Source organism: Eubalaena glacialis, chromosome 17, assembly GCF_028564815.1.
Source record: "Eubalaena glacialis isolate mEubGla1 chromosome 17, mEubGla1.1.hap2.+ XY, whole genome shotgun sequence".
NCBI lineage: Eukaryota > Metazoa > Chordata > Mammalia > Artiodactyla > Balaenidae > Eubalaena > Eubalaena glacialis.
In genome coordinates, this window is record NC_083732.1 from 86,244,780 (window position 1) to 86,268,975 (window position 24,196).

A 24,196-nucleotide genomic window follows, 5' to 3' on the forward strand; every position below is an offset into this window, starting at 1 on the left:
GCGTCCTGGGATGCCAAACCCTGGCTCTGCATCCTCTCCTGCCAGCCTCACCCTCTCCCTGAACAACAGCCCCACAGAATCACCCTCACTTTACTCCCAGCACTCGAAACTCAATTTCAGCTCTATACAACCTTATTTTGAAAAGTTTCAGAAATAAAAAAATATTATATTCTTTTTTTAATCTCAACATATGACTGATTTTTCTGACAGCCCTAAGCTACTTCTACTTGGTAAAGCACCTAATTCTCCTGCAAGTGAACCCCGTACTTTCCATCAGGCATAACTAGCCAGTCTGGGCTGGATAACTTCTGTTGCTCGAATACCAATACATCTAACATTGATTTCATCGTTCATCAGTTTTGGACGGGAGGTGAGGGAGTATCATTCAGTTCCTCAGCCCACCCTCAACTGCTTTCTCATCAGCAACTCAGGTCTCCTAAAATCAAAGCAAAACATTTGTTTTCCTTCCTCTAGGAAGGAAAACACTTTCCACAAGCTCCATCAGGAAACATCAGCCTAGAGAAAGAATGCAACACAAATGTTAAAACAAAAATCTACAAACCTGAAGCAATTTCATTTCAAAATCAAGATACACAATGAGATGAAAGTAAATGTGTTGGTCACAAAGCATGTGTAAGCATGACCATCTGATTTCCAGCCTTCAAAGGAAGGGAGGATTTTCATTTTTTATTATTATTCTTTGTCATTGTCCGATTAAGGCAGAAAACAATAGAGCTCATTACGAAATAATTAAGCACTGCAATAAAAGAGATTTTTGCTGTATTAATTACAGAAGGCATTAAGCGGGGAAAGGAAAACCCACCTCTGTAAAAAATGCAAAATGTCTTTCCCTGTTAAGAACACACATACAAAATGCAACAGAGGATTCAAATTCACATTGAGAGGAGCGTAAGCCACAGAATCAGAGCGAAGTCATTACTATGAGTAAATTCAGAATTAACCGGACAGGCATGCTCAATGCACTCAGAGAATTTTAAAGGCACACTGCAAATCATTCACTTAACCATGCTAGAGGAAGAATTTCCCTCTTCGACAAAAAACATAAATCAATAGGGTGCCCCATGAAACAAGGAACAAACAACAATCAGGTGTGTAACAGTTCTGATTTAAAGTTACTTAAATCAGTATGTTCCAAAGATCATAATCCAGAAATTTTAACCATTCATTCACACCACCAGGAAACAAGCACTTAAAAAAATAACCAAAAGAAACTAAGCACATAGATCATGTACCTGGATCAATGAGAACTTCTTGTGCCCCTGGAAGAAAGAACAGATTATGGTCTTTTATTTGAAAATCAAAACTACTTTTAAAGATAACTCTGCTAAATCACATTTCATAATTCACATAGCCTCAAAAAAATCTAAGACACTTGTACCTCATCAGAAAAGCAATTCTGAGTAACAGTATGTTACAAATTCAGTGCCTTTATGCTTTAGAAGGAAAAAAAGAAAAGGAAAACTATTTCTCATATCCTGCACAAACTGTAAAGTGCTTCCCTATCTCTCTCCCTTCCCACTTTCCAAGCTTATGCTCCCTAACTCTTCTGAAACAAGTATGAGAATTTCTTTTCCCACAAATAAGCCAAGTGACAGAAGAATATCAATTTATTTGTGTAAATATACACCCACACCTTGGCCTGGAGGAGAAAGGTATCAGAAGGCTATATGGAACTTATTTCTCCTTCCTAAAATCACACATGCACACACACACACACACACATTCACACAGACACAGACACACATACACACTGATTTACTGGACATTTCACAAGCTAAGGATTTCCAACTTCTAGAAGGTAGTTCTGTAGTTAGTTTACGACACAAAACAGTTAACTTCATTATTATCAAGAAGCTTTTGAAAGCCTTGATCATCTGTTAAACCATCCAAATATCAATGAGGCCCAATTAGCCTTCTCTATAGAATGTAATTTCCCATGATGGCAAAACACACCCTAAGAGGAACTGGGTCCAAGAGTCCTGCTTATCATTAGCTATGATCATTTTTAAACATGTTAACAAGATTCAGAAAGCTATGTCCCAATAACATATATTCTTACTGAAATAGCATATGTTTTCAATCGTCCATAGAGAATAGGTCCCATGATGCTACTTAAGAGCTACTTTGTGTATTGCAATCTCCATTTTTAAATGCAGACTAAAAATCACTGCAATCTAGAAGCCACGATTATAATAAAAAACAGGTGCTTTCTATTGGATACTGACTATATGCCAAACACAATGCTTGACAACCATCATGTGCGATTGTCAGGGCAACCCTACAAGGTAGATGGGGATGAGAAAGCCTGCAGTGCGGATGCGGAGCCAGGGATGCTGCACCATCACACACTCCACAACACGCCCACGACGAGTGCTGACAGATGTGCACTGAGGGGACACTGAGCTGCGTGGAACCTTGGGGAATGTGAGATTTCCAGATAGTGGTAAAAACTTCCTGTTCAGTGAAAAACCTGGTCAAATATATTATACTGTGCCATGTCCTTTGAATAGGGAATATGATTGAGACTTTTTCGATGCCTCAGAGTCATAATCACAATCATCAATTACTCGACCTCTTAGGGCGTCCAGGGATGAACCAGGCCCCATGCTAAGTACACTGAGATTGCAGAGCTTTTAAGGTTGTTTAATGAAGTTTGTAAAAATCTTTCTGTCTCATGCCTCACACAGGCGGTCAACTAGCACTTCTCACTGGTGTGGATGTATTAATACCACCTGAAACGATCCTTTTCTGCCTTTTAAGCTAATCCATCTAATCCAATCTTTTCGAACAGCAAAGAACAAGCTCAACCACAAAAAATGGACAGCTTTTACCAAGTGAACTTTAACATCTAATTGGACTCCCTGGAAGCCCTTTCCTTTTATTAAACCCACTTCTAGGTACGTAACAGTCTTCTGACTGGTCGACTTTGCTATCTGATTATCTGGCCTACTCAGAGGGCTTCCCACCTCATTGTGTGTGTGAGGGGTGGGGAGATAACAATTGGTGCTGTCTGAAGAAATCACAGTGAGAAAAAGGGGCACCCTCCAGCCAGGTCTCCACAGACACGGCTACCTCCATGTGCTCAGAAATTACATCATCAGCATCCTCAGCCTGCAATGGACTGATTTCACACTAACCAAATTCATAAGAGACTGACGTAAAAAAATCAGAGGCTGGGACTTCCCTGGCAGCCCAGCGGTTAAGACTCCACGCTCCCAATGCAGGGGGCACGGGTTCGATCCCTGGTCGGGGAACTAAGATCATGCATGCCGCAGGGTGTGGCCAAAAAAAAAAAAAAAGAAGCAGAGATTTAACTTATTAATGTAACAGGAGACATAAAATTATCGATCAGACTAAAATATCGGAGTTCAACAATCAGCACATTTTCTCCCCAACGGCCCAATAACAGGCAGGAGGCCACATGGCAAGCATGGACAGATGCAGAGCAAGAGGGATTTCCTAGATTAACTTGATGGACTAAATTTCTGTTACAGGGACAGACCTGCTGCCTAGACCACAATGAATGCTGGTCACGGTGCATGGACAGTGGCCAAGGCACAGCTGTGAACACTTGTGTAACTCTCCCTTTCCCACCCTTTCCAGGCTGACCGATGGACAGATGTACATAGAGATCCACAGACAGGCTGATATCTCTAAAAACCCAAAGCCCATCTCTGAGAGCCTGGAAGCCAGACTGCCAGGGTTTAAATACCAGCTCTGCCACTTACTAGCTCTGTGACCTTGGTCAAATTACTTACCCTCTCTGTGCCTCAATTTCCACATCTGTAAAGTTGGGAAAATAATCAAACCCACCTCACTTGACTGTTGTGAGGATCAAAGGATTAAATTAGTTTCTGCAAAGTGCTTAGAAAAGTAGGCAGCACATTTTAGGTGCCCAACAACTGTTAACTATGAAGCACGCCCCGCCTGTCTCCCTTCTAAGCATCTTCAATGTTTCCCTGCTAGTTTAAGTCCCAGAGGACATCCTTATTTCCCGGCTTATAAACTCTTGGGGAGCACCCTTCTGCTCCACTCCACGACCGGTTCAAACTGAGGGAGGGGACGCTTCCTCCCCACTCCTCTGGGCCATGAGGAGGCCTTCTCCCTCAACACTCCGGACCCCTGGCCCACGGCTAGCCCTCCTCACACAAATGGAGTGGGCAGTGGGCTCAGGGAGTCCGGGAGACAAGTGGGGCACGGGAAACCATTCTCTCCCCCCCGGGGGCTGGCCACCCTCAGGAAGCACCCAGGACGCTCAGCTTCGTGACATGACAGCCCTGAGCATGACGGGGACAGGTCCCCTCATAGGAAGGCCCACTGTGGCCCAGAGCTGCCTGCGACTGGGTGAGTCCCTCTAGTTCCGGGATAGAGTATGAAGACACCCATTTCCCCGAAGCCCTAAAGTTCATGGAGAACGTGGCTTTACCAGTAACAAAGGAGACGTTTACCTCCCGCTGCCTGCTCTCTCGTCTCGTCTCTCAGTTGGCCGGTGGAGAAAAGAGGAGCGCAATTACTGGGCCCACTTAAGGCCCAACATATACTAATTAGCCAAAAATTCTGTGGCTTAACGTTCAGGGTGACTGTATAACAGCCCTAATTCTGATGCTGCTGCTAAATTATGAGTACAGGAAGTACTGACCCTCTTCAAATATTTTACTCATTTCTTAATTGGATCTTTCGTCATAAAACCAGCTTTTTCTATTTTAATTCCTTAGTAATTGCTAAAGACTATATAAAATGATGGCTTCATACAAAACAATAGCTAAGGGTTTGAGCTCTTTTGAGATAACCATTGTGCTAAACACTTTACATAATTTCTTATTCTCACAATTCTACAAAGCAGATATTAGCGTCCCTATTTTACAGACAAGGGAAAAACTCAGAAAGAACTGACTCAAGTTCGCATGGCTAAGTGGTAGCATGTGCATTCAAACCCAAATCAAAAAACTACGCTCCTTCGTACAGCAACCAAATCACCTCCCACTAATTAACACACAGCAGTGGGTTCAATACTCAGGGAGTTCAATACATTTTTCACCTTTAAGGTGCTCCAGGGACCACTTCTATCTGTTTTATAAAATCATGGCTTACTGGTTTCTAATACTGGAAGAAAAGTACAATTTCGCCATTGTTTGCACAGCAAGTCTGAAATTTTCACACTGAGATGACAGAATAAAAATAAGATATAACTAGAATAATTTGTCCAGGTATCCAGACATAATGGACATTGTGCTATCCTTAAGCATTAAACAAAGAAGTCAAATTAAAGGAACGTGGGTTAAGTCTTCTTCCACAAACAGGAAAATTAAGACTTTTAAAAGGTGCAACAGTGCCACCTATGGCCAAAAAGGCTGTCCAGGTTGCTGTAAAAGATACAATACAAAAATTGCCTGTATAATAAGAAACGATCAGTAAGGTTTTTAAAAATAGGATGCTCAGAGCCTATAACTAAAAGCTTATCTAGCTCATAACTGAATTCTGCTTCAGGGAAGGGAGTGGTATTCAGTATGTAATCTGAAATTGTTAACACTCCTGAATATAAACAAAAGACATAGGCTCATGGAAACTAATCTTAGAAGAAGGAATCCAGTCCAGCCTCTTCATTTTACAGACAGGGAGACTGAGACCCAGGATCCATCCTTCTAGCAATCAGCAGCAAAGCTCTCCTAGTCCTTTTGTTTTACACTAGCTGGCTGTACTAGCTCTATATTCATAAAACTCATGTCCGCATGTTTCCAACAGTAGATAATCTGTCTTGCAAAATACTTCCCAAAGAGCATTTAACTACAAAGCATACAATTTTGTTGAAATACAAAACACTTATTTATATATTAAAATAAAGAGGGAGGGGATATGGGGATATATGTATACATATAGCTGATTCACTTTGTTATGCAACAGAAACTAACGTAATATTGTAAAGCAATTATACTCCAATAAAGATGTTAAAAAATAAAAATTTTTAAAAATTTAAAAATAATTTAAAAATAATAAATAAATAAAATAGCATGAGCTCCACTTTTATTCCCTCTATAAAGGAAAAGTGACAGATGTCAAATCAACGTTTTGATTATTTACCTCCCCCAGCAGCAGAAATACTTGCTCAATCAAAAAAAGCAGCATTCTCCTAGCATCAACAAGGCAATTCCTTAAAAGATAACATTTCGTCTTTATCTCGTAAGAGGACACATGACCCACTGCCATGATGACGCTCAGATCTGGATTGTGTAAACTGTCAACACGTCATTAAATGTACAGCTCTCTTGTCTCAAAAGACTCATATACCTGTGCCTTGACTTCTAACAGGCAGAATTGTTCTCAGAGCTTTCTGAGATGCTCTTCCCAGGTTTTATAAAATCCTCAAATTTGGCTTGAATAAAATTTTCCATTTTCTTTCTTAAAAAATAAATAAATAAAACCTATTAAGGGTACAGGAAAAAAAATCAAAACTTTCTTCAATCACAAAAGAGATAAGCTTATTCTTTGAAAATAATCAATATTGATTTTTCTAAACGTAAAGGCTGTGGTCAAATTCCTAGCAATTTAAAGGTTCTAGTGGATGATTACATGGCAATATGAATTCTGAGCTGTAAAAATATACATTCTGTACACATACTCTTCAAATTCTTCAGCTGAAGACAATTTAGCTAGTCCCTATCTTACTAGGATGACACTCATCAAAACTTCATACTGCACTAAAAAAAAGTAACCGAATCCTTATCACTTTAAGTGATATTCATATATATCATATGTATATACACACTGAATATGCATCAGAAATAAACCACCCTCTTCAGTATTCAGAGCTGATCCTTCTAAACTATCTGTCATTGTGACAGCAAATTTTTACCGAGAATCTCTTGGGTGCTTTGTGCAAGGTATCTAACTCACAGTCAGACTAGGTAAATAACATTATTCAAATTTCACAAATGAGGAAATATATACTTAAACCATAAAAACCAACTTAACATATTCATCATAAGGAAAGAAAAGAGTAAAGATTTTTACTTTCTCTCAATTTTCAGTGGCTTAATCTTTTCTTCCGTACTAAAGACTACATAAAAGCAGTTCAGTCTTTATAACTTTTTCTCTCGACAAGCCTCACTAGAGAAAAACAAGCAGTAAGTCATTAGTAATGGTTGGATTTTCAAAGCTCACTTCTCTTTTGCACTGTAATCATTTTTTACGTTTCTTTTTAGTGCTTCCAGAGTTAAAATAAAAAATACTAACTTTTTAGGTCATTAGCTGAGAATAAAACATTTGTGAAAATGTACAATGTTAATCTATGCCACTCTGTCTCATATTCTCACTGACACCTCTTCTTTTAAGGCCTCATCAGGTTGAGGTCACTAAAATCGGTCATTTATGAACTCACAGGAGTTTGGGAAACCAGTCAATGGGAGGCTGATTAGAGGAGCAATTAAGGATGCATACTGTGCAGTCACCCCAGGCTGGTTCCAGCCCCGAGTCTGCCGCTGCCAGTTGCATGATTTGGGGCAAGTTACCCCATCTCTTTAAACCTCAATCCCTCACCTGCAAAAAGGAGTTACTGATAACTACCCTCAAACACCTGCTAGGAGGTAAAACGTAAGGAAAGCATTTAGCACAGCCTGGCCTAGGGTAGATGCCAAATCATTCATAGCTATTTCAATAATTAGGGATGATAATGCTTATTATTAATAAATTAAGCTAGTCCAAAAAGTACAAATAACCATAAAGGAGAAACATGTGTAAGTCAATAAGCATTTTCTTTTGGATTGATTGTAGAATGTCCTATTGATTTTTTAATAAACCAAGTTTTGAATAACCCTGAATACTCTGAATACTAAGAAAGTGAAGTTTTTAAAAAAAAATTTAAACAAAAGGAGAATTAAAGCAAAAAGAGGTAGAGAGTACAGAATTCTTTTTTGAAACTAAATTCAGTTTTAAGAGGGGGGAAAATTCCCTTTTCTCAGAGGAAATCTTGAAAACTATGTAAAGGGGATCTGAGATGTCTAGAGTCTTTTAACACTATTCATGAATTCACATTACCAAGTCTTAAAACTACTTGACAATCAACAATAATAATATTGATAATAATAATGGCTGCTAACATTTATCCAGCACTGGCTGGGACTGTTGTAGGTCCTTTATGTGTGTATCTCATGCAGCCTTCACAAGAACCCTCCGAGGTAAGTACAATTATTATCTCCCCCACTTCACAGATAAGGAAATTGAGGCACAGAGAGATTAAACTTGTTCCAGGTCACACCGCCATTAAATGACATCTGTAGCCTGCTATTTTGCTGGTGAAAAAGGAATCTGAGATATAAATTCAAGGGAGAATGTTAAATAATCAGTTTGTCTGGTCTTCACCTCAAAGAGTGGATACCATAAACTCCGGATGTGAGATGAGGCTGCCACTACAAGCTGACTAATCTTGAAATTAATATCCAGGATGAAGCAACATATATACTCATGATAGCAAATCCGATCATGGCTCTGGACCCTTTAGTGCCTGGAAGGTGGTAAAATCATTTCCAATCTAAATGCCATCGGCGCTGCTCTTTCAGCTCTCATCCAAGCTTCACTGGATGGCCTTCTCCGCAGACTGTCTTCAACAGTGAAAAGTTCTCAAGTGTTTCACACTATGCACAGCTAAAGAAAGACATCTCTCTACTGCAGACGGAGCACTGTTTCAGGCTTAAAACTTTTTTGCCTATCTTCAGCAAGGGGAGAAAGTGAAACATCACCCTAAAAAGGCGCCAGAGTCTCACTAATCACATGAGTAGAACAGTCTCGACACATTATAACTCTTCAAAGAGCAGGGAAAGAATAAAATAAAACAACCTCCAACAAAAGGCACCCCAGAGAGAGAGCACTTTCTTCTAAGGAGAAGATAAAACAGCTGTCACCTGTGTGTTGGCTATTTTAGCACTTGGCCGCTGGCGCGAGGCGACAAGAGGACTTGAAATGCTGGAATCTCATAGCAGAGACAGCAGTTACAACAACACGGGATAAACACAGGTGGTGAGCACCGACGGGAGGCATCTCAAGTCAAAATGGAAGCCCAGGAGAGCAGGAAGCAGAGACATTCCAGTCTGAGGACTTTCTCTATCACTTCTCAGCCCGCTTTACTTTCCTCTCCAATAACTGAGACCCCACTAAAACCATTAGGAACGGTCTGCTGAAGGATGATAAAACATCTTCAAGGACCACCAAAGATTCATCTAAGCAGGTCTACAAAGAGTGCACCCAGATTCAGGCTGCGCGGCTACACTGACTGGCTCATAGAGGTGGTCTCTGCAGTCTTTGCTGGTGACGGGGATGGTATAATTCAGGGGAAAAAGACATTGAAGGCATTTCCCCATCCAACACACATCAACGGCCGTGGGCCTTCTCTTTGGGGGGAAAAAAATCTGTAAAAATCTCATGGTTCAAAAAACACCTAGTAGTTTTGTGTATAGCCTTGATCTCTGCATTCTTTGTTATCATCTTCGTGACCTATGCGGTATGACAACTACATCCTGAACATTTAAGGCAAATTCATTTATTAAGGCTCAAAAGGGTCAGGTTCATTCAACAAGCATCTGTGGTTCTGCTCCTCCAAAGATGCATTTTTACTCTTCATAGGTGCTAACAAACATGAGCAAATCAAACTTCACGCATTAAGAGAACTTCATCAACCAGAAAAATAAGAAACAGCTCCCCAGGCCCTGAATTAGCTGCTAAAATTGACATCTGGGACTAACTTCACCAAATACACAGAAATTATGACAAGGACCCAGACAGAGAACTTCAAAGACAGCCTACCATGAAATTTTATGCAAGTGGTCCAGAAATCAACCCATCACTGTAATCCATTAATATCATTTGATAAGACTCAATAAGATCAATACATATTCAATAGAATCAGAAGACAATGTCTCACGTGCAGGATTTCTGACTCAACAGATTTTATATTTTATTTAAACATTACTCAACCTTCACTCAGAGGGAACAGGAATAGATTACTCCTGCTTGCTTAAGGTCTGTAACTGAGTCCAGGATGGAGGCAAGAGCAGAGCTTACCTGGTCGATGTCTGTTGGCTGCTTCAGCAGGAAGTGAGCTACCCTGGAACCTTCGAGCTCCAGTTTTACCACCAGTTCCACCAGGATAGTGATAGATGACAGAAGCTGAACATAACCCTTCAAGGGCAGCTGGGCATTAAAATAAAAGTTCAATTAATAAAGTTAGTGGCCCACCCTTAGCAAAAATTGCAGTGACTAAGAATGATTTGAACGGCTTGATGATGTGGAAATGCCAATTTTTCCACAAAACAGAGATCAAACCTACACATCACTGGTTTTGTTACAAACAGGAACATGGCCCCTACTATGTTTTGCAGGCCCGTGTCAAAGCTGGCAGCGCAGAAAACTCTCACGATGCTCAACGTTTCTCTGAAGGGCTGAGCACATGTGAGACAGGCTGTTCATTCATTCATTTAACCAACAGTTTAGTTCACACTGTGTGGCAGGCTCTGTGCCAGATGCTGACACTGCAGACCGATGTAGAAGTGCCCTGGATCGAAAATATTTTTAAAATCATACCACCGGAAGAAGGACCAGAATACCTATCCCCATCATTCACCCTGAATGCATCTATCCCATTTCGAGCAAACACCTAGCAGGCCTGTCTCCTTCTCAAAGGCAGCCACACTGAGTTGCGGCAACTTTTCATTCTTCTATCACTGGCAGTTAAACCCTAAGAACCTTGGGCTATGCTACTCGCCTCACAAGTTGTGCTGCAGTGTTCATCTTTACCCAGTAGCTCAGTGGTTCTCAAACTTTTTGGTCTTAGAACTCCTTCATGCTGAAAAGTCACTGAGGCCCACAATAAAGAGTGCTTTTTTTGTGCAGGTTACATCTACAGATATTTACCATATTCGAAAATAGAACTAGAAGAGGATTTAAATATTTATGTGCTCCTTCCTTTTAAAACAATAATAAGCCCATTACATGTTAAACTTTATTTTTAATATCTTTATTGGAGTATAATTGCTTCACAATGTTGCGTTAGTTTCTGCTGACTAACAAAGTGAATCAGCTATATGCATACGTATATCCCCATATCCCCTCCCTCTTGCGTCTCCCTCCCACCCTCCCTATCCCACCCCTCTAGGTGGTTGCAAAGCACCAAGCTGATCTCCCTGTGCTATGCAGCTGCTTCCCACTAGCTATCTATTTTACATTTGGTAGTGTATATATGTCAATGTTACTCTCTCACTTCGCCCCAGCTTACCCTTCCCCCTCTACATGTCCTCAAGTCTACTGTCTACGTCTGCGTCTTTATCTTGTCCTGCCCCTAGGTTCATAAGAACCTTTTTTTTTTTTTTAAGATTCCATATATGTGTGTTAACATACGGTATTTCTTTTTCTCTTTCTGACTTACTTCACTCTCTATGACAGACTCTAGGTTCCTCCACCTAACTACAAATAACTCAATTTCATTTCTTTTTATGGTTGAGTAATATTCCATTGTATATATGTGCCACACCTTCTTTATCCACTCATCTGTCAATGGACACTTAGGTTGCTTCCATGTCCTGGTTATTGTAAAGAGTGCTGTAGTGAACACTGTGGTACATGACTCTTTTTAAATTATGGTTTTCTCAGGGTATATGCCCAGTAGTGGGATTGCTGGGTCATATGGTAGTTCTATTTTTAGTTTTTTAAGGAACATCCATACTGTTCTCCATAGTGGCTGCATCAATTTATATTCTCACCAACAGTGCAAGAGGATTCCCTTTTCTCCACACCCTCTCCAGCATTTATTGTTTGTAGATTTTTTGATGATGGCCATTCTGACCGGTGTGAGGGGATACCTCATTGTAGCTTTGATTCGCATTTCTCTAATGATTAGTGATGTTGAGCATCTTTTCATGTGTTTGCCAGCAATCTGTATATCTTCTTTGGAGAAATGTCTATTTAGGTCTTCTGCCCATTTTTGGATGGGGTTGTTTGTTATTTTGATATTGAGCTGTATGAGCTGCTTGTATATTTTAGAGATTAATCCTTTGTCAGTTGTTTCGTTTGCAAATATTTTCTCCCATTCTGTGGATTGTCTTTTCATCTTCTTTCTGGTTTCCTTTGCTGTGCAAAAGCTTTTAAGTTTCATGAGGTCCCATTGGTTTATTTTTGTTTTTATTTCCATTTCTCTAGGAGGTGGGTCAAAAAGGATCTTGCTGTAATTTTTGTCATAAAGTGTTCTGCCTATGTTTTCCTCTAAGAATTTCATAGTGTCTGGCCTTACATTTAGGTCTTTAATCCATTTTGAGTTTATTTTTGTGTATGGTGTTAGGGACTGTTCTAATTTCATTCTTTTACATGTAGCTGTCCAGTTTTCCCTCTTATAGAAGAGGCTGTCTTTTCTCCATTGTATATTCTTGCCTCCTTTATCAAAGATAAGGTGACCATATGTGTGTCGGTTTATCTCTGGACTTTCTATCCTGTTCCATTGACCTCTATTTCTGTTTTTGTGCCAGTACCATACTGTCTTGATTACTGTAGCTTTGCAGTATAATCTGAAGTCCGGGAGCCTGATTCCTCCAGCTCCGTTTTTCTTTCTCAAGATTGCTTTGGCTATTCAGGGTCTTTTGTGTTTCCATACAAATTGTGCAATTTTTTATTCTACTTCTGTGGAAAATGCCACTGGTAGCTTGATAGGGATTGTATTGAATCTGTAGATTGCTTTGGGATGTATAGTCATTTTCACAATGTTGATTCTTCCAATCCAAGAACATGGTATATCTCTCCATCTGTTTGTATCATCTTTAATTTCTTTTATCAGTGTCTTATAGTTTTCTGCATGCAGGTCTTTCCTTCTGCTAACTTTGGAGGTTTTCTGCATGCAGGTCTAAACCTTAGGTAGGTTTATTCCTAGGTATTTTATTCTTTTTGTTGCAATGGTAAATGGGAGTGTTTCCTTAACTTCTCTTTCAGATTTTTCATCATTAGTGTATAGGAATGCAAGCAATTTCTGTGCATTTATTTTGTATCCTGCTTCTCTACCAAATTCATTGATTAGCTCTAGTAGTTTTCTGGTAGCATCTTTAGGATTCTCTATGTATAGTATCATGTCATCTGCAAACAGTGACAGTTTTACTTCTTCTTTTCCGATTTGGATTCCTTTTATTGCTTTTTCTTCTCTGATTGCTGTGGCTAAAACTTCCAAAACTATGTTGAATAACAGTGGTGAGAGTGGGCAACCTTGTCTTGTTCCTGATCTTAGAGGAAATGGTTTCAGTTTTTCACCATTGAGAACAATGTTGGCTGTGGGTTTGTCATATATGGGCTCTATTATGTTGAGGTAGGTTCCCTCTATGCCTACTTTCTGGAGAGTTTTTATCATAAATGGGTGTTGAAGTTTGTCAAAAGCTTTTTCTGCATCTATTGAGATGATATGGTTTTTATCCTTCAATATGTTAATATGGTGTATCACATTGATTGATTTGCGTGTATTGAAGAATCCTTGCATTCCTGGGATAAACCCCACTTGATCATGGTGTATGATCCTTTTAATGTGCTGTTGGATTCTGTTTGCTAGTATTTTGTGGAGGAGTTTTGCATCTATGTTCATCAGAGATATTGGCTTGTAGTTTTCTTTTTTTGTGACATCTTTGTCTAGTTTTGGTATCAGGGTGATGGTGGCCTCGTAGAATGAGTTTGGATGTGTTCCTCCCTCAGCTATATTTTGTAAGAGTTTGAGAAGGATAGGTGTTAGCTCTTCCCTAAATGTTTGATAGAATTAGCCTGTGAAGCCATCTGGTCCTGGGCTTTTGTGTGTTGGAAGATTTTTAATCACAGTTTCAATTTCAGGGTTTGTGACTGGTCTGTTTATATTTTCTATTTCTTCTTGGTTCAGTCTCAGAAGGTTGTGCTTTCCTAAGAATTTGTCCATTTCTTCCAGGTTGTCCATTTTATTGGCATACAGTTGCTTGTAATAATCTCTCATGATCCTTTGTATTTCTGCAGTGTCAGTTGTTACTTCTCCTTTTTCATTTCTAATTCTGTTGATTTGAGTCTTCTCCCTTTTTTCCTTGACGAGTCTGGCTAATGGTTTATCAATTTTGTTTATCTTCTCTAAGAACCAGCTTTTAGTTTTATTGATCTGTGCTACTGTTTCCTTCATTTCTTTTTCATTTATTTCTGATCTGATCTTTATGATTTCCTTCCTTCTGCTAACTTTGGAGGTGTTTTGTTCTTCTTTCTCTAATTGCTTTAGGTGTAAGGTTAGGCTGTTTGAGATTTTTCTTGTTTCCTGAGGTAGGACTGTATTGCTATAAACTTCCCTCTTAGAACTGCTTTTGCTGCATCCCAAAGGTTTTGGGTCATCGTGTTTTCATTGTCATTTTTTTCTAGGTATTTTTTGATGTCCTCTTTGATTTCTTCAGTAATTTCTTGGTTATTTAGTAGTGTATTGTTTAGCTTCCATCTGTTTGTATTTTTTACAGATCTTTTCCTGTAATTGATATCTAGTCTCATAGTGTTGTGGTTGGAAAAGATACTTGATACGATTTCAATATTCTTAAGTTTACCAAGGCTTGATTTATGACCCAAGATATGGTCTATCCTGGAGAATGTTCCATGTGCACTTGAGAAGAAAGTGTATTTTGTTGTTTTTGGATGGAATGTCGTATAAATATCAATTAAGCCCATCTTGTTTAATGTGTCATTTAAAGCTTGTGTTTCCTTATTTATTTTCATATTGGATGATCTGTCCATTGGTGAAAGTGGGGTGTTAAAGTCCCCTAGTATGATTGTGTTACTGTTGATTTCCCCTTTTATGGCTGTTAGCATTTGCCTTATGTATTGAGGTGCTCCTATGTTGAGTGAATAAATATTTACAATTGTTATATCTTCTTCTTGGATTGACCATTACGTTAGTGTCCTTCTTTGACTCTTGTAATAGTCTTTATTTTAAAGTCTATTTTGTCTGATATGAGAATTGCTACTCCAGCTTTCTTCTGATTTCCATTTGCATGGAATATCTTTTTCCATCCCCTCACTTTCAGTCCGTACGTGTCCCTAGGTCTGAAGTGGGTCTCTTGTAGACAGCATATGTACGGGTCTTGTTTTTGTATCCATTCAGCCAGTCTATGTCTTTTGGTTGGAGCATTTAATCCATTTACCTTTAAGGTAATTATCTATATGTATGTTCCTATTATCATTTTCTTAATTGTTTTGGGTTTGTTTTTGTAGGTCTTTTCCTTCTCTTGTGTTTCCTGCCTAGAGAAGTTCCTTTAGCATTTGTTGTAAAGCTGGTTTGGTGGTGCTGAGTTCTCTTAGCTTTTGCTTATCTGTAAAGGTTTTAATTTCTCTGTCGTATCTGAATGAGATCCTTGCTGGGCAGAGTAATCCTGGTTGTAGGTTTTTCCCTTTCATCACTTTAAATATGTCCTGCCACTCCCTTTTGGCTTGCAGAGTTTCTGCTGAAAAATCAGCTGTTAACATTATGGGGATTCCCTTGTATGTTATTTGTTGCTTTTCCCTTGCTGCTTTTAATATTTTTTCTTTGTATTTAATTTTTGATAGTTTGATTAATGTGTGTCTTGGCATGTTTCTCTTTGGGTTTATCCTGTATGGTACTCTCTGTGCTTCCTGGACTTGAATCACTATTTGCTTTCCCATGTTAGGGAAGTTTTCAACTATAATGTCTTCAAATATTTTCTCAGACCCTTTCTTTTTCTCTTCTTCTTCTGGGACCCCTATAATTCGAATGTTGGTGCATTTAATATTGTCCCAGAGGTCTCTGAGACTGTCCTCAATTCTTTTCATTCTTTTTTCTTTTTTCTGCTCCCTGGCAGTTATTTCCACCATTTTATCTTCCAGCTCACTTATCTGTTCTTCTGCCTCAGTTATTCTGCTATTGATTCCTTGTAGAGTATTTTTAATTTCAGTAATTGTGTTGTTCATCACTGTTTGTTTGCTCTTTAGTTCTTCTAGATCCTTGTTATTTGTTTCTTGTATTTTCTCCATTCTGCTCCAAGATTTTGGATCATCTTTACTATCATTACTCTGAATTCTTTTTCAGGTAGCTTGCCTATTTCGTCTTCATTTATTTGGTCTTGCAGGTTTTTACCTTGCTCCTTGGTCTGTAACATATTTTTTTGTCATTTCTTTTTTTCTTTTTTTTTTTTTGATGGGTGGTGTTGTAGTCCTGTCTTACTGGTTGTTTGGCCTGAGACATCCAGCACTGGAGTTTGCAGGCAGTTGGACAGGACCGGGTCCTGGTGCTGAGATGAGGACCTCCAGGAGGCCTCACTCCAACTGATATTTCCTGGGGTCTGAGGTTCTCTGTTAGTCCAGTGGTTTGGACTCGGAGTTCCCACCACATGAGCTCGGGCCCAACCTCCGGCCTGGGAACCAAGATCCTGCCATTTTCGTGGCGCAGTTAGGAAAAAAAAAAGAAAGAAATATAGAAGCAGTACAATATCAATGAATAAAAAACAAAATTAGGAAGATAAAAAACATATTAGGAAAAATAAAACTATAATTGAAACAACTGCAACAAGGTAAAATGAAACCACAATAGAAAAAAGAAGAAAAAAAAAAGGGGGGTAACAAGCCAAAAGGAGAGAAAAATAACAAAGTATAAAGAATAAAATAAAATTAGAAAAATAAAAGATTTATTAGGAAAAATAAAAATATAAAAGAATCAACAACAATGAATCAACAAGGTAAAACAGAACCCCAATCTAAAAGAGGAAAAAAAAAAAAAACTCTTGGCTCTGGGGGTGGCGTTTAGGCAGGGGTGGAACTTAAGCAGGGGTGGGGTTTAGGGTGGGCGGGACCTAGGTGGGTGGGGGATGATGTTCAAGCGTGGGGCGGGGCCTCTCCTTAGGACCTGCCAGAAGGGGAGAGGCAGCACGTGGAAATGAGGGTCTCTGGAGCGTGGGGTTCCAGGAGTTCGGAGGTGGGGCCCTGAGTACGGGTGCGTGGGTGGGGTTTAGGCCCAGCGAGTTGGAGAGGGTCTCCGAGTGTAGAGGTGGGGCCCTGGGTGGGGATGTAGGGGCGGGGCTTGGGCTCTGCGCAGCAGGAGGGAGGCTCCGAGGGCAGAGGATTAGGCCTGGGAGCCCAACAGGCTTCCCGGTGCCTAAGTGGACAGGGAAAGCACTGGCCTCGTTCCCTTCCATTCCTTCATGCCCCTCCCCCACTGTCTCCCCCAGGGTCTCCCCTGTCCCCGCTGGACCCCTAACCGTGGGTGGATCCCGCTGGGTGTAGGAACTCCTCCCCTCCCCCAGCCGCCCCTCAGCAGTGCTGTCCCAGAGGTCCGGCCTTTACTTTTCCTCCCCCTTCCCCCCCCCCAACTCCCTCAGGACCCATGTGGCTGGAGGGGGCCTCAGTGGGCAGATGATCAGGCCCAGGATCTCAGCAGGTTTCCAGGGGCCCAAGTGGGCAGGGGAAACCTGGCCACGCTCCCTTTTGATCCTCTGCCCTCCCAATGGTTCCCCAATTTCCCCCTTCGGGCGTGGGATCCCTTCCCCTCCCCCAGCCACCCTTCAGGGGCTCCAGTCCCGTCCCACCTCCACTTCTCCTCCCCCTTCACTCCCCCCACGTCCCACATCCTACCCGGTAGCTGGGGGTTCCTCCCATCCCCTTAGGTGTCCGTGGTCCCCCACCAGTGCCTGGTAGGTGCCCTAGTTGTGAGGAGACGTGAATTCCGCGTCCTCCTAGTACACCATCTTGACCATGTTAAATTTTTTAAGGGGTGTTTTTTGGTTTTTTTTTTGGCTGTGTTGGGTCTTCCTTGCTATGTGCAGGCTTTTCTCTACTTGCAGCAAGCGGGGCTACTCTTCATTGCGGTGCACAGGCTTCTCATTGCTGGGGCTTCTCTTATTGCGGAGCACAGGCTCTAGGCACACGGGCTTCAGTAGTTGTAGCACTCAGGCTCAGTAGTTGTGGCTCGCGGGCTCTAGAGCGCAGGCTCAGTAGTTGTGGTGCACAGGCTTAGCTGCTCCGCGGCATGTGGGATGTTCCCAGACCAGGGCTCGAACCCGTGTTCCCTGCACTGGCAGGCGGATTCTCAATCACTGCGCCACCAGGGAAGCCCCAACCATGTTAAATTTGTATGAACAACAACTACGTTTCAAAACAAAAACAATATGCTGGAAGAGGGGCATTGTTTGCATTTTTAGAATTTTACATGAAATTTCTTTCATGTCTGGCTCGAGACAAGTGTGCTGGATTCTCACACCTGCTTCTGCCCTCAATCTGCTGTGATGTCACACGTCCTGCAGCCCCCAGGAAACCCCACTGTGCGTTTCTGAGGGACCAAGAGTGAAATAAGCTGGCAGCACCCGGCACCACCCACTCCACCCCGCCTTCACAGGAACCCGACCTGCCCATTATCACTGGGTGGGTCAGGTGCCCGGTGGCATTCTTCCCGGATAAGCACCTAACCTTCAGCTCTACTCCACCAGTGCACAGCAAGTCATTATAGACCTCTCCTTCAAGAAAACGAAGTAAAACTCCTATTCGCCTTTCCCCTCCTACTTAATCCTTTATCTGTTTCTTGTTTCTTTTCCATCTATTCCTTCTCTTCCTCACTTTTATCTCCCTATCCTCTTTAAGAAGCCAAATTATGAAATTTAAGTCCATTTTAAGAATTTATATTTTGTGTGTCCTATAGGACGCTGTTGATCTTCCACTGAAGAACCTGGTTACTTCATTCTGACTTGTATTTACCACAGTGGCTGACGGGCCCTCTGACTGAGCTGTCAACCTCTTCCAGGAAAGGACCCTGTTTCAGCCCTCACTCACGCCACGTTTATTTAACAAGCACTCACAGAACATCTACAATATGCTAGATGATGGACACACACAGACCACGCCTCTCACTCCCACCTCCAGGACATAGCCCCTGAAGGAGAAAAACACACAAACAGGCAGTCCCAGCACAGAGGGTAAACTCCATGCAGGCAGGATTCTGTACAAGACCCGTGGGCACCCACTGCGTGGAGGGGTCAGAAGAGGCTGTCCTTTGAAGCAGGTTTTCTTTTTTTTTAAGTTTTTTAAATTGAGATATAATTCACATACCACAAAACTCACCCACTTAAAAGTGTACAATTCGGGAGCTTTTGTATATTGACAGCTGTGCAACCCTTACCACTATCTAATTCCAGAACCTTTTCATCACCCCAAAGAAACCCCATGCCCATCAGCAGTCCCTCCCCATTCTCCCCTCTGCCCAGCCCCAGGCAACCAGTAATCTGCTCTTTGCCACTAGATTTGCCTATTCTGGACATTTCAGATAATCAGAATCATATAATATGTGGCCTTTTGTGTCTGATTCCTTTTACTTGACATGATGTTATCAGGGTACATCCACGTTGTAGTGGTATCAGTATCTCATTTGTTTTTTTGTTTTTTTTTTAAATAAATTTATTTATTTTACTTTTGGCTGTGTTGGGTCTTCATTTCTGTGCGAGGGCTTTCTCCAGCTGTGGCAAGCGGGGGCCACTCCTCATCGCGGTGCGCGGGCCTCTCACTATCGCGGCCTCTCTTGTTGCGGAGCACAGGCTCCAAACGCGCAGGCTCAGTAGTTGTGGCTCACGGACCCAGCTGCTCCGCGGCATGTGGGATCCTCCCAGACCAGGGCTTGAACCTGCGTCCCCCGCATCGGCAGGCAGACTCTCAACCACTGTGCCACCAGGGAAGCCCTCTCATTTGTTTTTATGTCTGAATAATGTTCCACTATATGGAGAAACATTTTGTTCATCCATTCATCATCTGACCTATGGATGAGGTTTTGAAGAACGAGTGTAAGAGGTGACTAACATGGGGAATGGCATTCTAAGCAGAGGGCAAGATGTGCTTTAAAAAAAAAAAAAAAAAAACAGAGCAACAAGGAAATTCAGTGTGTTTCTGAGGAAAGTGCATGCTTGGTTCAGCAGGACTGCAGTGCAGGGCTGGGTGGGAAAGTGGCAGGAGATAAGGTGAGGCAGTTACCCTGGAAGACTCCCCACTGCAACCAGCTCAGCTGACTGCTTCCCCTCCCTCTCCATATGTTTTTAGAGCCATTGTTTCTAGGTTTTCTCTTATTTCAAGTAGCAGTTGCTGTAATTACATATGTGATCATCTTCATCAGATAACCTTACCTCCAAGCCACAGAAAGTCATTCACTGAGCGAAGCTGCTCCACGGACATATGGTAATGGACCAGGGAGTCCTGCAGCATCCCGGCCTGCAGGCACAAATCCCCCACATGCTTCCGCATGCGCCCTTGGCACCGCTTCTTGTAATGTCTATAAAGTAAAATGCACGGAAATGTATCAGTGATAATGCCCGACTTCTGCCCCAAAAGCACACTGGCTAATAAGCACTTTTCAATTCCCTCACTACAAAAAAAAGCTAAGAAGGCAACCTTAGGCTCCACAGTTGAAAGCCAGCCACCATCATTGCCAGTTTATGAGCAAGGTTATTTTTTAAACCTAATAGGATACATGTATTTCACGTGGATAATATTAGAGCAGGCTTTCTCTTTTCAAATTTTCCAATCACAACATTAGCACAAGAAAGTTTATGTTTCAGCTTTTAAAAAAAATCAATTATCTTCCACTTTCTTAACCTCAAACTTATTATTATTTTATAAAGAGAGCTATGCTGCATATTATAAGCCAACTGTTTGGCTTTTGCAAACAAGACCTTTATCGTCACTATTTCAGAGCAAGCTTTAATGATACTTTGAGAGGTGGGGTCTCGGACCCTCGCTAACAGCTCTTTAAATATTGGCAAGGATGTGCTATTAAATAATGCAAAAGCTTCTAACTCTGTATCAACTCAGAAACCAAAGAAACTATACCAAAATCTTGCTTTATCATTTTTAAATATTCCTATTCTTGTGAATATTAAATTTCTTAAAAGATAAGATTTTTCAAGAAAAACAGCAGCTGTATTAAATTTCCTCTCACCAAGAAAGCAATCTTATCAAGAATAAAAACCCCTATGTTAATCCAAAGGATGTGAAGTTTCTAGCTAAATGAATGTACAGATCTCAATACAAACTTAAATCCCATCAGATCTAACCCTGGAATGTAGCTTTTCTGTTCCAAATGTTCGCTGAACTAAGATCATCACATAACACAGAGAAGGAGAGAAGAGGAAAGTCGGCTTGGCCTCCATCTGTTTTCTTCCCAGCCACAAGGCGCTGCTAGGATGGCCCCCGCCAACAAGCCCTCCCGATAAGAAAATACTGCATCTAAACTGCCCCGCCATCCCCAAGCACACTCTGCCATCTCTCCCCCACTGGTAACCTCAACAGCCCTCTAATGGCCTTCTAATGACCCTCCCACCCTGTACCACCCTCCCCTTCATCCCTGCTACACACACACACACACACACACTCACACACAGCCAGAGTGGCCTTCCCAAAGCACAAATCTGATTAGGTCACTCCCTCACTTCAACGCCTTCAAAGTTTCCCCAGTACAGTTCTGGCCCCCCCCCACTGCCCCCTGCATTCCCCAGCCTTACCGTAGTACCGAGGTCCCCAGTGACCGCAAGGGCCACCTGACCCTTCGGTCTAGCTACTTCCCACTCACCTTAGGGCTCATTTCAACTCAGTTTCTCAAGGAAGCCTTCCCTGCCTCCAACCTCTGCACCTGTGGGCCTCTCCCTCCCAAAGGTGGGCAGTGCTTGGCCTGCTTCCTTGCTGTGTCCTCCTGTTCTAACCAGAAAAGAATTCAGCATCCAAATGCACATTTTCCTCCTCCATTACCACGACTGTGGACTTTTAATACGTGGCTCAGTTTACAAATACCACCATGATGTTGACTCAATAGATTTTGAATTAGACTTTTTTTCAGTAGACTCTACTCCTATCCTGTTAGACTAAAATTTGCTTTAAAGCATCCTGTCTTAACTCTCCAAAAAAAGTAAATTATTACATCTTCGTATGAACTTACAAAGGTGCACATCTGCTGTAGCAAAATATAGCCCAGAACATTTTCAAAAATAAAAAGTGCAATCATTGTGATCAGAAACAGTTGGTTTTGAAAATACAAGATTTTTACAAAAAGGAGTCAGCTAAATATGCTCATAGTTTTTCATATTAAGGTCATACGATTCAACAAAACAATATAAAATATTCTAAATTATATAAAAATAGAATGAACCCTAATACTTTGGAGAAAATCTCCAAAATACCATACAAACAAAATTCTACCACAGATTTATATAAATTAAAGTATTTAACTCTCAAAGTACTATATGCCCCAAGACTGGGTCATCTCAAGATTATGAGCAATTCTGTTCCAATCCTTTGAAAACACAGTAAGAAACAGATAAAGGAATTAAGACAATTCGATTTGTAGTTAGCTAAACTACAAAATACTTTAAACTAAAATATTTTAAGCCAATTTTGGAATGTAGAATATAAGCTTTCTCATCAAAATTCTTTTTCCAAAAAGACATGGATCCTTTTTTCACGGATCATTTGAAAATGGTAATGTCACATTTTTTAAGTCTCTCTAAAAGTTCAGAGTTCTTATATATACATTATTAGAATTGTCACATTGTGTGACCATTGAATATGCTTATGGATAAGGAAAAAAAACATACGAGCAAACAGTATGACAAAGAAAAATACAACATGAAGCCACAGTAGCAAATAAATGTAACATTAACACAAAATGCAAATATTCAAAATATGCCATAATTTGTTGTTAATTTCAAAACTAATGGTGAATTTCAAAGCCATGAGCAACAAAACTTAGCCAAAAATGTGAATATGCTCTAAATACTTCAAAGAGTGACTCACATTATTTCATTATTCTTACAAGTTATAAACACTGGGTTAAAGGAATTGGAAATAAGGATTGATAGAAAAATTAAAGACCCGATAACCCCTAAGTCATAATGGCTTCAAATCAGTCATAACTAAATGACAGGCAAAGACCTGCCAGCCTCCCCAGATAAAGGGAAAGGTATCCTTTCTAGAAGCTGTGCAAAAACACCTAACACACAGCCGCAAGCACTGTCACAGAAGGCACTCACACTGCACTTTACACTAAGTACAATTCAACTAAAGATATACGCTGTATTATTCTCATGACTTCTGATCAGATAAAAGAAGAAAATGTTTCATATGTGTGCGATTTGGGTACTATTTACGTGGCTTGTGGAAAAAAAGGGCTTGGTATATTCTAATCCAAAAACCAATTTACATGCAAAGAATGTATATATTCAAATCCAAAGGAAAACCAGAGCTGCTCAACAACAGTTTGCAATTAAAATCCAAAGGAACTTTGATAAAGGTAATCTCTTTTTTCTTTTCTTTTTGGTATTATATAGTTTTAAAGGTATTTGCATAATTAAGTGATAGCTACAGCCCATGATTTTGCACTAACATATTATGGACTGAGGAAACCTAGATTACGTGCATCGTGCATAAACACACCGACAGGCGCCCCTTTGGCGGAGCTGAAGTTCCAAAGTAGACAACTTTATGTTGTCAGACAGCTCTAAATAGAAAATAAGAAATGCAATGTTCTGTACTCAATTTCAGATGGTATATGGGCCATTAACTGATTCTGCATCTTGTCTTATGAAATCTTCCAATAAATCATCAATGTCGATTTCCTCCATCTGAACTGTTTTATGCTAACGTTGGATATTAAACCTTCACTCCATAAAGAAAGCCCAGGCCTACCCTGCAGCACAGTTACATTCTGCTGAGGAAAGCAGATCAAGGGAGGGCTGGACAGTTTCCATTACAAGTTCGGAAGTTTCTAAGTCTGATTTTGCACCTGTGCGTCATTTGCAAGCATGTCATCATTGGAGTGAAATGAAGACCTTCAACTCTGGGATGTAAAGCACGCTGATGCTTCCTAACCATCAGACAAGTCTGAGCTTCATGAAATAGACCTGCAGCACTTAAGTCAGAGACTTTTTCTGAAAGGCTCCAAAACTGATCCACTTTACCATTCCAGATGTAACAGGGTGGTAACAGAATTAGTAGTGAGAACATGTCCTTGAAAGCTTGACAAGGCCGTGCTTGAATCCTGCTACAGCATTTACTACCCCTGTGATGCTGGGCTGATGACTTAACCTCTCTGAGAAGGCTTCCCACTCTGGAAAAGGGGGCTGCTACCACCCACCTCAGATGGCATCGATGTGGCATGAATGAAATATGTAGGTGGGGAGGCTGACTGATGCCT

General features: G+C 40.9%; 1 protein-coding gene across 4 annotated transcripts in view; it reads right to left on the reverse strand.

Annotated features, from left to right (window-relative positions):
- Positions 1 to 24,196, reverse strand: part of TRAPPC9 (trafficking protein particle complex subunit 9) — a 535,221-nt gene that overhangs the window by 499,428 nt on the left and 11,597 nt on the right. For 3 of the 4 annotated variants that reach the window (XR_009697631.1, XM_061171478.1, XM_061171480.1), the window contains exons 3-5: positions 20,139 to 20,284; positions 10,072 to 10,200; positions 1,254 to 1,280 (exon numbers count right to left, since the gene is read on the reverse strand). Coding sequence is in view for 3 of the 4 variants with exons in the window: in XM_061171478.1 (XP_061027461.1) it covers positions 1,254 to 1,280; positions 10,072 to 10,200; positions 20,139 to 20,284 (302 nt within the window). In the remaining variant the exon portion in view is untranslated. The remainder of the gene's footprint in view (positions 1 to 1,253; positions 1,281 to 10,071; positions 10,201 to 20,138; positions 20,285 to 24,196) is intronic. The other variant, XM_061171479.1, reaches the window with a different exon arrangement.